The sequence below is a fragment of the Physella acuta genome, unplaced genomic scaffold (genome assembly GCF_028476545.2).
Source record: "Physella acuta isolate Inbredline_101_S28 unplaced genomic scaffold, ASM2847654v3 ptg000964l, whole genome shotgun sequence".
NCBI classification, from domain to species: Eukaryota; Metazoa; Mollusca; class Gastropoda; family Physidae; genus Physella; species Physella acuta.
The window spans coordinates 137,552-152,500 of NW_026732481.1; the positions used below are offsets into that span (position 1 = coordinate 137,552).

General features: G+C 39.8%; 1 protein-coding gene across 1 annotated transcript in view; it reads left to right on the top strand.

The window, feature by feature from the left end:
- The first annotated feature begins 1,611 nt into the window (after window positions 1-1,611).
- The window catches only part of LOC131953920 (inactive tyrosine-protein kinase 7-like), a 201,620-nt gene continuing 188,282 nt past the window's right edge, over window positions 1,612-14,949 (top strand). The window contains exon 1 of the mRNA XM_059317379.1: window positions 1,612-2,270. Within this exon, the coding sequence (XP_059173362.1) occupies window positions 2,243-2,270 (28 nt within the window). The 5' untranslated portion in view covers window positions 1,612-2,242. The remainder of the gene's footprint in view (window positions 2,271-14,949) is intronic.

Here is a 14,949-nt window from a genome sequence, read left to right on the forward strand (position 1 = left end):
AAGAGTAATTAGGTTAGAAACAATAATATATAGACCTGTATACATTTTTTACAAGAATTATCGACGCTTATTTATCGATTAGAGAAATGTACCCAAGTAATCAGCCCTAATTACAAGCTTTTAACTTGCTTCCTCGTACTTTTGTCGAGCTTAGTGCTTCGCCATGGATCGAAACTGGCGAGCGAAATTTCAACAACTTATAACAGACTGATTTCTTTGAAACTTGGTAATATATATATATATATATATATATATATATATATATATATATATATATATATATTATATATATATATATATATATATATATATATATATATATATATATATATATATATATATATATATATATATATATATATATATATATATATATATATATAGGCCTATATATATATATATATATATATATATTTTTATATATATATATATATATATATATATATATATATATATATATATATATATATATATATATATAAAGATTAACAGTTTAAATAACTTAAAACAACTCGGTCAATATAATTGTTATGCACTGAATAACTACTAAAATGTTAGAAACGACCCTTGCTATTCTTTATAATTATTTAAATACTAATGTATTATTGCAATTTTATTGTAATTTTCTTCTCTTAAGTGCATAATTTTATAAAAGCTTATTATTAGAACTAATTTTTTAATGAACTTTTTTTTAACTAAATTTTTTTTTATGGAAGTAACTGTAACTCTGGGCGCCTAAATTAAAAATATAAAATATACCGAGTTATCCCCCTTGTATGCTTTCACTCGCTTGTCGCGATTTCTTGAATAGCAGATTTCTGATACCTTGTAGTGACGCTTTAAAAAATGTATTTCAAACTACACTGGAGTTATAAAAACAAAAACTGAGGTTTCGCTTCGATGCAAAATGAAATCTGGCTTGCGAGTATAGAGCTGGTCTAACATCGTTACCCATCTATCGGCTAGAACGCACTGGGTCGTTATTTATTTTTACACGGCGTCGCCGACAGCGGAACAAGGCCGGTAAACAAGGGGTATGGAGATCTACTCAACTCACTTCCCAGCTAATTATCAATAGTTTAATGAGTTGGGATTTTTTTTAAGTAGGGGGGAGGGGAGAGATCTTGTTTTTATTTCTTACAATAAATCACACTTGTCCCATTACCCCCTATCACCGTCCCTTCCCCCCCCCCCCCCCCCCTTCTTTTCATAACCGTCGCGAGATGTCATAACGAGATGGCCACGCTTGGCTGGCTACGCTACTACAAATCACACGCCTCGCCTGGCCCTCCACTCCACGGTGGGTGGGGTTTGTCGTTGTTGACTGGCACGCGAAACGCCAGTGGGGTTACCGCCCCCTTCCTCCGTTAATGTCTCTTCTACCCCCTCCCCCCCTCCCCCACCCCCCTCCATCCCTCTCCCCCAGGTGATTTTTTTTTTTCGTGTGCCGGTCTCGCTGCGTCGTGAGCCGGGTGATGAGGGGCGGTTACTCGCCCGTGGAGCGGACGAGGGGGGGAAAAGGGGGTGGGGGAGGGGAGGGAAAAAAAAAACCCGCTCCCCACTTCCACTGTGTTCTTGCGGACGGCCATCTATCAGACGGCACTGCAGGGCCGTGGCGCGAGTTTGGGTACGATCAGACAGTACACCTCGGGTACGACTGTCGGTATACCACTGGTAGGATACGACGGGATAGCACTGGTAGGATACGACGGGATAGCACTGGTAGGATACGACAGGATACCACTGGTAGGATACGACGGGATAGCACTGGTAGGATACGACGGGTTAACTCCTATAGGATACGACTGTATAGCTCGTCTATGGAAAGGTTCAGTGTTTTTTGTCACTAGCTCCTACAAAGCTAGGCGAATCTTGATCCGATTCTAAACAAGGATTAAAAAATATTCTCTTGGACATGTGAACGTTCGTGATTTTAGAAATTGCATCCAGATAATTTAATCAATTATTTAAAATTAATTATATTTCTATTTTTTTAATGTGAAAGTTAAATTTTAATTTTAAAAAAAAAATTATTTTAAAAGATTAAGCTCAGACTATAGTTTTATAATTAAAGTGTTTTAATGAAATTAATAATATCCAACTGTTCGTGGAAATAGTGGAATGAAATCGTTGTGAGAGTAGCCATTCAACTCTGGACACAACTGTTGTGTGAATTTGCTGTGATCTTATTTCTTTAAATGTTTGGATAACCTCACAAGTTGGATTACATCTCCCGACCAGCATGGCTAAGTTCCTTCTCATCTTATTGGGTGAGTGTTTACAATAGATTAGCTCGAGTGAGAGTATTTAGGCTCCCCAATTTATATCTGTATTGAGATCTATTTGCAGGAGTTATCTTTGCTTTTACCTGACTGTGTTAAAGCTAACAACATTACTACAATTATCTTGCGCATAACCTACTCTTTACTTAATCATTATTTGCCAGAAAAATATATCGCTTTTAGGATCTTACATTTAACTTATCATCACCACGCTAATTCTTCCTTTAATAGGGTCTTGCACTAAGGATCTTGCAACTTGGAGGATCTTGCCCATAGTATCTTGCAGTTGATATCTTGCAAAACGTTTAATTTATCTAACTAGCTTCAATACTATACCAGCTGAAATGTCTCTACGACTTACTTTTCCAAAAAGGGTAAAACCCGCCTCTTCTAGTCTAGTCTAGTAAACAAACAACATGGCTCTAGCAAGTAGAGAAGTTGCTAGCAACACCATTCTAGCTAACAATATTTCCTGTATAGCTAACTACACGACATTAGACTAGCAAGCAACACCACCACACTAGCTAGCCACATAACTTGTATAGCTAACCACACGACATCAGACTAGCTAGCAACAACGCTCGTTGAGTCAGCCTTGCTCACCAATAAGCTGCTAATCACTGATTACCGCTCATCACAATGATGTTTCACCACTCCTCAATGATGTTCTACCGCACACCACAATAATGTCCTTACAATGATGTTCTACCGCTCACCCCAATGAAGTCTACTCCTCACCCCAATGATGTTCTACCGCTCTCCACACCCCCCCCCACCCCCTGTGCTAAAAAACAAAAAAAAACAACTTTCGTCTATTGTGAACAGTGTTGCAAATACCGGCAAGTGCAACAACTCTCTCCCTCACCCCCCCCCCCCCCCACCCCACACCCCAGCTGTTAACACACGATCTCTATCAGTAGTTAAAAAAAAAAAAAAAGAACCACGTCCCATGCTTAGACTTATGTTTACCAGATTATACCGAACGGTGTGCGAGTGAATCTCAAAGTGGGATCATCACCGTTTTTTTGTGGTGTATACTGTAATCAGCATCTGCTCATAACGTATGATCCTAATTTTAAACTGCTAATACTGCAGTGCAGCACACATTTCAAACGATGCGTCCTTACCAACGTATTTTGACCACTGGATAGGGTGGAGCTGATATCAGGCAGGGAACTAACAATAGAGGGAATATGGATAAAGGCATTGATGTTTGCTTAGGAATAGCGAGATCAAGAGATTAGCGTAGAACCGAAGTGTAGATGTTAGTTAAGATTAGAGGATCGGGGAGGGGAGGGTGGGTAGAAGTTTCTGTGTAACGTGCATGCCTTTTGTTGGTTAGCGAACAAACAGACTTGTCTTGAGCTTATTATTACTTTTTCCCTTCTCCCACGCCGTGTTTACTTTTGTTTAAGTAAACGTAATTCCTTGAACGCCCGGGTATTTTTGTGTGTGTGTCTCTGTTTGCGGAGTTTTCCTCTTTTCCTCTGACATAAAGCAACACTCTCAACTCTGTTGCTGTTGTCGGTGTCAGATTGGTAGGCTGGTGTGCGGTCGGATGTAGCCAAGGCCCACTCGTATGCGTTTTCTCCAAAATTGTTTCATTTAGCACTATATAAAGTCATGTATACAAAGATTTGTGGGGCTCCTGGATAGTTTTCAGCATGGGTGCCTGGTAATTTTAACACCCCCTCCCCCTCTAAAGTAATTTCTTATAAACTATGTCAAGAGATACATTATTGTTTTACTAAAATATGTGTCATAAACCTGCATAAGTTTTATTCCGCCCCCCCCACCCCTCTTAAGCAAATCTCACAAAATCTAGAGTATATTTAATTAAATTATTGCTACTATTACTGTAATGCCCGTGACTCGGTTTATGTCTATGCTATTAACTTACTAACGTGTTTCATTTTTTATTTTCAAATGGGCCGATGTGTTTTCATTCTATTATCCCACCCACGCCCCCCTCCTTCCCCATCCCCTTCCTGTCGTCCACGCGTTAACGCTTGAGTTCAACCAAGATATGAGGGGTGTCAGGTCTATTCAGTTTGTTCAGCAAATCACTTGAATGCAGCTCCATTCATTTTGCTTGCTGACCCCCGACTGCCATTCTAAGCCTAGCTGTTACCTTATTTACAAACCAAGGTCTGCGTGGAAGGTCTAGTTCAGTGTAGAAGATCTAGATAAATCTAAGGTCTAGTTCAGTGTAGAAGTTCTAGATAAATCTAAGAGCTAGTTCAGTAGAGAAGGTCTAGTATTGGTCTAGTTCAGTGTAGAAGGTCTAGATAAATCTAAGAGCTAGTTCAGTAGAGAAGGTCTAGTATTGGTCTAGTTCAGTGTAGAAGGTCTAGATAAATCTAAGAGCTAGTTCAGTAGAGAAGGTCTAGTATTGGTCTAGTTCAGTGTAGAAGGTCTAAATAAATCTAAGGTCTAGTTCAGTAGAGAAGGTCTAGTATTGGTCTAGTTCAGTGTAGAAGGTCTAGATAAATCTAAGGTCTAGTTCAGTGTGGAAGATCTAGATAAACCTTAGGTCTAGTTCAGTATGTATAGATATATCTAGATCATTGTAAGGTCTAGATCAATATAGAAGATCTAGATAAATTTTAGGTCTAGTTCAGTATAGAAAATCTAGATAAATCTTAGGTCTAGTTGAGTATAAAAGATTTAGATAATTGTAAGGTCTAGCCCAATACAGAAGATCTAGTCTTAGGTCTAGTTCAGTGTAGAAGATTTAGATCACTGTTAGGTCTAGTTCAGTGTAGAAAATAAGTCTTAGGTATAGTTAATATCTAGACCACGTTAGGTCTAGTTCAGTATAGAAGACCTAGATCACTATTGGATCTATATACGATTTGTTTATTTCCATTAGAAACTAAAACATACGTTTAGTTCCATTGGGCCTTTAAGCAAAATGTTAAGTTCAACTGGACTCATAAACAATACGCTTAGTTGTTTCTTTTGTACGTTAGTTATAAGTAAGCTACTCTTGTGTTGTGTGTTGGGCTACCCTGTGTTGTGTGTTGGGCTACCCTGTTTTGTGTGTTGGGCTACCCTGTGTTGTGTGTTGGGCTACCCTGTATTGTGAGTTGGGCTACCCTGTGTTGTGAGTTGGGCTACCCTGTGTTGTGTGTTGGGCTATCCTGTGTTGTGTGTTGTGCTACCCTGTGTTGTGAGTTGGGCTACCCTGTGTTGTGTGTTGGGCTACCCTGTGTTGTGTGTTGGGCTACCCTGTGTTGTGTGTTGGGCTACCCTGTGTTGTGTGTTGTGCTACCCTGTGTTGTGTGTTGGGCTACCCTGTGTTGTGTGTTGGGCTACCCTGTGTGGTGTGTTGGGTTACTCTTGTGTTGGGCGAGTTGGGCTACCCTGTATTATGTGTTGTGTGTTTGGCTAGTTGGGCTACAACATGTTGTGTATTGGGCCACCCTGTGTTTTGTGTTTCTCTACACGTGTGTTGTTTGTTGACTTCACAGTTTCACTTGAACATTGCACCTAGAGTTGGTGAGCGATTTTTTCCCCATACGTGTTTGTTACGTTTCTGACACAGGGTACACTATCAGCATAGGAGGCGCGTTATTTTGTTTTTCGTGAGGTGTTAAAGTTTACTGAGATGCTCCCTGGATTTTGTTGTAGTTCGTGGTTTCAGTGGAAGTCATGCATACGGTTTTGTCTTCTTCCATGTTCTCACTTGCTTCAATCAAGTTTTTAAGAAAATTTACCCAGTTGTCTCCCGTGAAATCATATCGTGTAAACACAGTTTTTAAAATTTCATTTGATTTGGAGAGTGGCGGGGGGGGGGGGGGGGACTACAATAACACGGGGTGAATTCAACTCACACAAAAATACACTACACTAAGGGACTTCTAAAATGTTACAAACCCAACTCTAAAATGACACTCTACGCTGTAGGTGGCTGTGTTATGTCGCGTGGTGTGTTCTGACTGACCGTACTTATTTATTTCAAGTTTTTCAACAAATGTATTCTGATGTGTAGGAATATCTACATGATCGTGAGTAAACTTTCATTACCCATGTTATAAGGAGTCGACTTGTAAAAACGCGTGGCTTAGGTTAAGGTTAACACGTGGCGGGTTAACCCCCTTCTTAACGTGTCTTAACCCTCATACAATTGACGTCATTAGAAGTAGGGTTTGGGTTAACCCTGAGATAAACAGAAAAGGTACATTAAGTTTGTAAACACGTGACACAGACGGAAAACCGACAGTCGAGTGAGAAGCGTAACATTTGGGGTGGGAAGGAGGGGGGGGGGGGGGGAGAAGTGTCGTTCTGCTGACATATCTGTGATTAGAACAGTGATGGTGAGGGGCGTAGGTCCGGCTACCCTTGCTAAGTCTGTTGGAATAGTAACTGACTATAAGGGACCTGACATGTATACACCTCCATATATATATATATATATATATATTCATCTGCTTGTTCATCTGCTTCAAAATTGGCGTATAAATGGATAGTGTGGTCAGCATTATGCCCAGCCGTCTTCGTTTCCCTAACGTGAGTTAGATACCCATCAGAGTTGGGTGGACTCATTGACGTTCTACCGACTCGAACGCCGTTCCCATATATATATATATATATATATATATATATATATATATATATATATATATATATATATATATATATATAGTGTGTGTATATATGTATATAAACTATTATAGCACAGTAAAACATCAGGAATATACAATTCATTTAGCACCAGAACTTTCCCCCCCCCCCCCACACCAGAACTTCCCCCCCCCTTCCGTCTAGCTAGCAACCAGAACAACTCCATTCAACATTTACACATGACTGTGAAATATTGCCTCACATAAAAATAGCAACAAGAAAGAGAAAAAAAATCTCAGAAAATCTTTTCTCAATCATCTTGACATGGGGATTAAAAACTCAATTTTGCTTCCGACCGGAAATATGCATTTTTTTAATTTAAAAAAAAAAACAGTTTTCCTGCGGATAAAACAAAATGGTAGCTATTGTTGTGTGTGAGATGGAGATATGGGCGAACAAGATGGTGGTCGTATTGTGCACAGCGTTATGGCGGTGTGCATTACGTCATCTGAATCGATGTACATAAAATTAGAAGTTTCTAGTCCAAGGCGGGGACGTAATTGTATACACACACACACAAAAAAAAGGTTGTTGTCAAGATAAATGACCAAGATTTGTAAATAGCAAAGGGTTATTTGTTGTAAATATTAAAAAATAAAATGTGTAAATAGCAATGGGTTATTTGTTGTAAATATTAAAAAAAAATGTGTGAATATAAGATCATTCACAGCCCGATGTTTTGGGGGTTAGACGTGTAGATAGTAACAACAAGAAATGTAAATAATGTATGATGAGTTCATGTGACCGTCTAATACATAGGCGGATCTAGGCCTTCAGTTTAGAGGAGGAACTCTGATATATAGCCTAAATATATGTGGTAGTTATACCTTGGCCCAAGAGTTTCTTACAGGCATCTCTCCGGGGGGAGGGGCGAATGTTGACCGCCCCCCCCCCCGAACATATCAAGTCCCCCCCCCCCCCGGAGAGAAAAGTCTGGAAGAAACACTGATTGGCCCCCTACCCTACATACGGTCTAGGTTAGGATAATTGTATGTGGATTTAGTGGGCTTTAGGCTACAAGTTTCATTGCTATTGCACTGATTATTGTATGTATGTTTAGTGGGCTTTAGGCTACAACTTTCATTGCTATTGCACTGATTATTGTTTGTAGGTTTAGTGGGCTTTAGGCTACAACTTTCATTGCTATTGCACTGATTATTGTATGTAGGTTTAGTGGGCTTTAGGCTACAACTTTCATTGCTATTGCACTGATTATTGTATGTAGGTTTAGTGGGCTTTAGGCTACAAGTTTCATTGCTATTGCACTGATTATTGTATGTAGGTTTAGTGGGCTTTAGGCTACAAATTTCATTGCTATTGCACTGATTATTGTATGTAGGTTTAGTGGGCTTTAGGCTACAACTTTCATTGCTATTGCACTGATTATTGTATGTAGGTTTAGTGGGCTTTAGGCTACAAGTTTCATTGCTATTGCACTGATTATTGTATGTAGGTTTAGTGGGCTTTAGGCTACAACTTTCATTGCTATTGCACTGATTATTGTATGTAGGTTTAGTGGGCTTTAGGCTACAACTTTCATTGCTATTGCACTGATTATTGTATGTAGGTTTAGTGGGCTTTAGGCTACAACTTTCATTGCTATTGCACTGATTATTGTATGTAGGTTTAGTGGGCTTTAGGCTACAACTTTCATTGCTATTGCACTGATTATTGTATGTAGGTTTAGTGGGCTTTAGGCTACAACTTTCATTGCTATTGCACTGATTATTGAATGTAGGTTTAGTGGGCTTTAGGCTACAAGTTTCATTGCTATTGCACTGATTATTGTATGTAGGTTTAGTGGGCTTTAGGCTACAAGTTTCATTGCTATTGCACTGATTATTGTATGTAGGTTTAGTGGGCTTTAGGCTACAACTTTCATTGCTATTGCACTGATTATTGTATGTAGGTTTAGTGGGCTTTAGGCTACAACTTTCATTGCTATTGCACTGATTATTGTATGTAGGTTTAGTGGGCTTTAGGCTACAACTTTCATTGCTATTGCACTGATTATTGTATGTAGGTTTAGTGGGCTTTAGGCTACAACTTTCATTGCTATTGCACTGATTATTGTATGTAGGTTTAGTGGGCTTTAGGCTACAACTTTCATTGCTATTGCACTGATTATTGTATGTAGGTTTAGTGGGCTTTAGGCTACAACTTTCATTGCTATTGCACTGATTATTGCATGTAGGTTTAGTGGGCTTTAGGCTACAACTTTCATTGCTATTGCACTGATTATTGTATGTAGGTTTAGTGGGCTTTAGGCTACAACTTTCATTGCTATTGCACTGATTATTGTATGTAGGTTTAGTGGGCTTTAGGCTACAACTTTCATTGCTATTGCACTGATTATTGTATGTAGGTTTAGTGGGCTTTAGGCTACAACTTTCATTGCTATTTCACTGATTGGCATACTTATTTGTAATTTGTTATCGTGGTCTTACTATACATTATAAGTATATTTAAAAAATCACCCCCCCCCCACCCACACACACACCTACCTTCCCCCTGTCCCTGTGTTTAATGACTTCATCATCTGGACGATTACGGTCAACAATTAGCGACAGCACGCGCCACCCGAGCCGTCCCCGTGTGACGCCTGACGCACGACGTGTCTTTTTGCTCGCTGGGTGAGGGCAGCAGTGACCTTGACCCACTGCCACCCAATCTCCGCCCCTGGGTCCTTGTACCCGTGCTAACGACGTGGCAAACGCCCGCCCCGGGGACACCTAACTCTGCTCGTGGTGGCCATCTTACAGTTTTATGGCCAGAAAACAAAGGGCCATCCGAGTTTCCAGTAACACGAATTGGCTGAAGAGTTTTGGACATTGTTTGATTCCCCGCGCCCCGTGAACACGCGTAGTCTCGTGAACATGCGCAGTCTCGAGAACATGCGCAGTCTCGAGAACATGCGCAGTCTCGTGAACATGCGCAACGTCTTTTTTCTTTTTCTGTCCCGGTAAGTTTCGAACAAACGTCTTCAGCAGAGAAGAACAAAGCGATGTAATTTCATGGCCCCATGACGTGCTGTGACGCGGCTCTATAAATATTTGTGACGTGACGCCGCGTTGCGTTCTTGACGAGATAGGGCGAGACTTGATTTGTTTCCATAAACACGGTGCCCCTTCTGTCAGGATACTGGATAACTCGCCTTGAGCATCGCTGTAGTGGTGGGGAGTGTGGGGGGGGGGAGTTTTGATTCCTCAACAATTTTTTTTTTGACATATGAGAAGACCCTTGCCTGATCAGAGGCCCGCTTTTAAAGGGTTGCGGTTGTGCTTAACCCACTACCACCCCCCCCCCTCTTACTTTGCTAATACCGATCACGCTAATGCTGATCACGCTGGTGCCACGCCGACAAATTGTTGTCACAGCGACGGGGGATTTAAAAGAGAGGGGATCAAAGACAGTTTTAGAAGAATAGGAAAATATTCCCACAGCTCAGGCGGCCCAGGTCGGCGTCTTGCTAGGGGCGTTTCTGCTGCATCTGTTACTAAAGCTTTTCTCTCTTAAAGGAAATCTTCTTTGGAATGTTAAGGCTAAATAGCATGTCTTATTATTATTTTCCATACGCACGAGCATTAGTATAATATATCACAGCGTTATATAATGTTACACTTGTTTGTAAATTTACGCTTGAAAACTTTTTCCGAAAAAAAAAAATTTTTTTGCTTAAAAATTGTGCAAAAAAAAAATTGAAGTTTGATAAAACAAGGATATTACTTTGTCTGCTTTCTTTAGTTGTTTTTTAGTAGTATGGTTTTAGAAATCATTGCCCTATACGTTTTTAGTATCATGTTTTATGTTTTCTGAAATCCTTGTCACACACGTTTTTAGTATCATGTTTTATGTTTTCTGAAATCCTTGTCACACACGTTTTTAGTATCATGTTTTATGTATTATTCTAAAATCCTTGTCATGTAATTCAAATAAGCTTCAAGAGAGAAAAAATTCAGAACAAGGTCACAGAATCACGCGAGACCTCCGTCACCATGGCAACCTCGGCGTCGTGGTGATTGACAGGCCGTAAACAAAAGGATTACGAGGCTGGACACGTCCTGACAGGTCTGGTCACGTTGTTTTAATCACGTGACACTGACCGATGGCCTGATTTCTGGTTTCAACTCTGTCGGGGGTCAGAAGGTCTGTCTTTGTTTTCATCATACCCCCCCCCCCCACCAGCATCTTTAACACTGCTGTGGACGGTCAGGGAGACGATCAAGGGGGGGGGGGGGGTAAGAATATTTGATGGAGTAGTTGTGACGTGAACGATTCTGACGTTTCACCGTCGATGACGTAAGGGTATTGTCAGATTTAGCAAGCTACGGAAGGCCAAAATAGGGGGATGGGGGGTGACATGAACTCTAGCCATTAGACCTACGGCAACTGTGTATCTTGTACTTCACTAATCTGGATCTGAAATCTGAAGAAAAGTATACTTTAATTAGCCGTTAGACCGACGGCAACTGTGTATCTTGTAGTTCACTTGTCTGATCTGAAATCTGAACCGAAGTATACTTTAATTCCCCCTACATGCGTATTTCACATTTCCCCTATGGGAGGCCAGTGAGGTTCTGCTTTAATGGAGCATGACGGGACCTATGGCTTTGACTCACGCGACCTCTAGCGTCCAGTCCTTTGATGTCCAGTCCCGAGTAGATGGACCAGAAACCCGCGGACGTACAAGAAAACCAGAGTATCGACCTGTTGTACATCTCATCCCAGCAACAAAAAATGTCTCGGTTTTGTCGTAAGAGATTATACGTGCCTTGAGAATGTCGTTGGAGTATTTGTGTGTGTGTGGGTGTGTGTGCATCTTGCAAAATGATGCAGGTGAGTGATAATTAGGCCGTGGGTAATTGGTCGTGTTAGACCAAACGTTGACAGATGTAGGAGGTAAATAAAGGATGATGGAAGCAGCATGGGAATGTGTCATTTGTAGCGCAGGAATATGTTTGTAGTCCAGATGTTTAACATACAAATAAACTAGAGATAGATCTACATAGAACTTAGAGATAGATCTACACAGAACTTAGCTAGAGATAGATCTACATAGAACTTAGAGATAGATCTACATAGAACTTAGCTAGAGATAGATCTACATAGAACTTAGCTAGAGATAGATCTACATAGAACTTAGCTAGAGATAGGTCTACATAGAACTTAGCTATAGATAGATCTACATAGAACTTAGCTAGAGATAGATCTACATAGAACTTAGCTAGAGATAGGTCTACATAGAACTTAGCTAGAGATAGATGTACATAGAACTTAGCTAGAGATAGGTCTACATAGAACTTAGCTAGAGATAGGTCTACATAGAACTTAGCTAGAGATAGATCTACATAGAACTTAGCTAGAGATAGGTCTACATAGAACTTAGCTAGAGATGGGTCTACATAGAACTTAGCTATAGATAGATCTACATAGAACTTAGCTAAGAACCCACAGTGCTTCTAAGCAAACATTCTCCACCCATCTCCCCGTCCTAAGCTATTTAAAAAACAGAATAAACATTAACGATAAGATTACGATGTTTTAAAAATATAACAAAAACAATTAACGGGTTAACTGCCGTTTATGATGTAATAGCCAGGAATTTTAATTAGTTATTCCATTTTAAAAATCGATGTGTATGGTTAAAAAAAAACTACGATGTAATGTCGTGATGAGAAATTTTTCGTTTTGAAAACTAAGTCTAATACACGAGTATTTAATGGGAAATGTGTGAATGAATGTAAACAAAGCTACCACCACTGCCACTAACATCACCATCATTATTACCACCAGTATCACCATCACCATCATCAATACCACCACCGCCAACAACATTTCACTTTCATCAAGTCATGAATTTATTAAATTTCAATAAGTGAATACTACTCGACTTTTTCAGTTTTCATGAGAGAAGAGAGTGAAGGAGAGAGCGAGAGAGAGAGAGAGAGAGAGAGAGAGAAGGATAGAGAGAGAGAGGGAGAGAGAGAGGGAGAGAGAGAGAGGGGGAGAGAGAGAAGGATAGAGAGAGAGGGAGAGAGAGAGGAAAGCGAGAGAAGGGGTGCGGGTAATTGTTATCTGTTGGTTGATCAGACTTTATAGTTTGACGGATTCGGGTTTCAGATATCTAAGTATCAGCTGGTTGTTTCTGTAGACCACCCCGTCTGTGTATTCTAGTCTGGCTGGCAGTGGTTCAAGGTATCTGTCTAGGTGACAGTGGGTTGGTGAACCCTATGTGACAGTGGGTTGGTGAACCCTATTTGACATTTGTTTGGTGAACCCTATTTGACATTTTGTTTGGTGAACCCTATTTGACATTTGTTTGGTGAACCCTATGTGACAGTGATTCTGTGAACCCTACCTACGTATTAGTGGTTCAGTGGACCCTCCCTATGTGTCAGTGGTTTAGTGAACCATAGTGTCAGTGGTTCCATGAAACGTTACAGTGGTTCACTGTCATGCCACACTGGCTCAGTGACCCATCACAGGGGTTCAGTCAACCTTGGTCAACATGAAAGCACCTAATTAAACCCCCTGCATATCCACCCTGCTCTCATATCAAACTCTCTACAACCAGCCCTAAAGACTAGATTAGCCAAGCTTACTCTATACCCAACAACTCTTGAAAAAAACATGTCCTTACGACACGTTAAGGTTAGGATAAAGACTGTCACGGTCCCGTGACTTCACCAGCACAGCCACCCGAACCCTATTATTACAGGGTTCGGGTTTCAAAGAACCCGGTCCGTGCAGATTCTAGATAATTCTCTCCACATTTTCTTACCGTATTTGATGTCTTCACCAGGGGCAGTTAATGCCTAACGTAACTTCCGCTTGACTAGAATAGAGACTGTCGATAGCCCCGGTGTTTTGCGCGCTGAAGGTTTCATCGCTCTAGGAGAGTCTTCGGGTCAAGTGGTTAAGTCTATAGTAGATATGCATCCGTTTTTCTTTCATGTGCGGCACCATATTGTATGAAATTGTTCCATTCTTGTTAGTTATCTGATGGGGAATAAATTTAAAAAAAATAAAGATTATCTCTGCGTTTGAAAAAGCTGATAGTTCAAATATCATACGAAGCCATTTGTTGTGTTTAGCTTTTGCAAGCTAAAATAAAAATAGAAAACTACGAAGCAAGGTTGTCGAAACTTTAAACTTGCGTGCGAATTAAAGCTACATTAGGCAATGATCGTAAGGGCAAACCAGAGTTTCTTTCGGACATTTTTTAACGATGGAGGAAGAGCAGTAATGGATAGCAGTTAAAATTTCAGGGATTGGGGGTGGACAATGGTTGAGGTATATATTTTCTTTTTAAATATTTTTTTTAAAAAATATTCTCTTTTTAAATTTTTCTTTTTAAATATTCTCCTTTTAACTATTTTCTTTTTAAATTATATTTTTTCGGGATTTCGTCTCCATATCTGGGGGTTGGGGGGGGGGGGGGGGGGGTGGGGGGGGGGGGCTGGACGTGTTATGGAGGGGAGGGGGAAAGATGCCTGATAGGAACACTGCACCAAACTGTAAGCAACAAGTTGATTCGTCATTCTGAAAATACACGACGACGTTCGTAAAAAAAGTCTTTTGATTTTAAAAAGAAAATTAAGGATATATTATATTTTTTTTTGGTATTGATTGTTTTACTGATTACATCATATTCCAATTATTTTGATTATATCTTTCCATTATACGAACTATACAACATTTCCATTATACCGATCCCATTATACCGATTAGAGCGATGTATTATATACACCTTTATATCTTTATGGTGATCACATCTGTGGCTTAGGCAGGGGTGGGGGTATGTGTGTGTGTGTATATATATATATATATATATATATATATATATGTATATATGTATATATATATATATATATATATATATATATATATATATATATATATATATGTATATATATGTGTGTGTGTGTGTGTATAGTGGGAAAATGTAGTATTTTCATACCAATACATAGTTTTACTGACACTGATTACTTTCTTGTGCAGATGCACTAATTACATTGTTTCATATATATCTAATGACGTT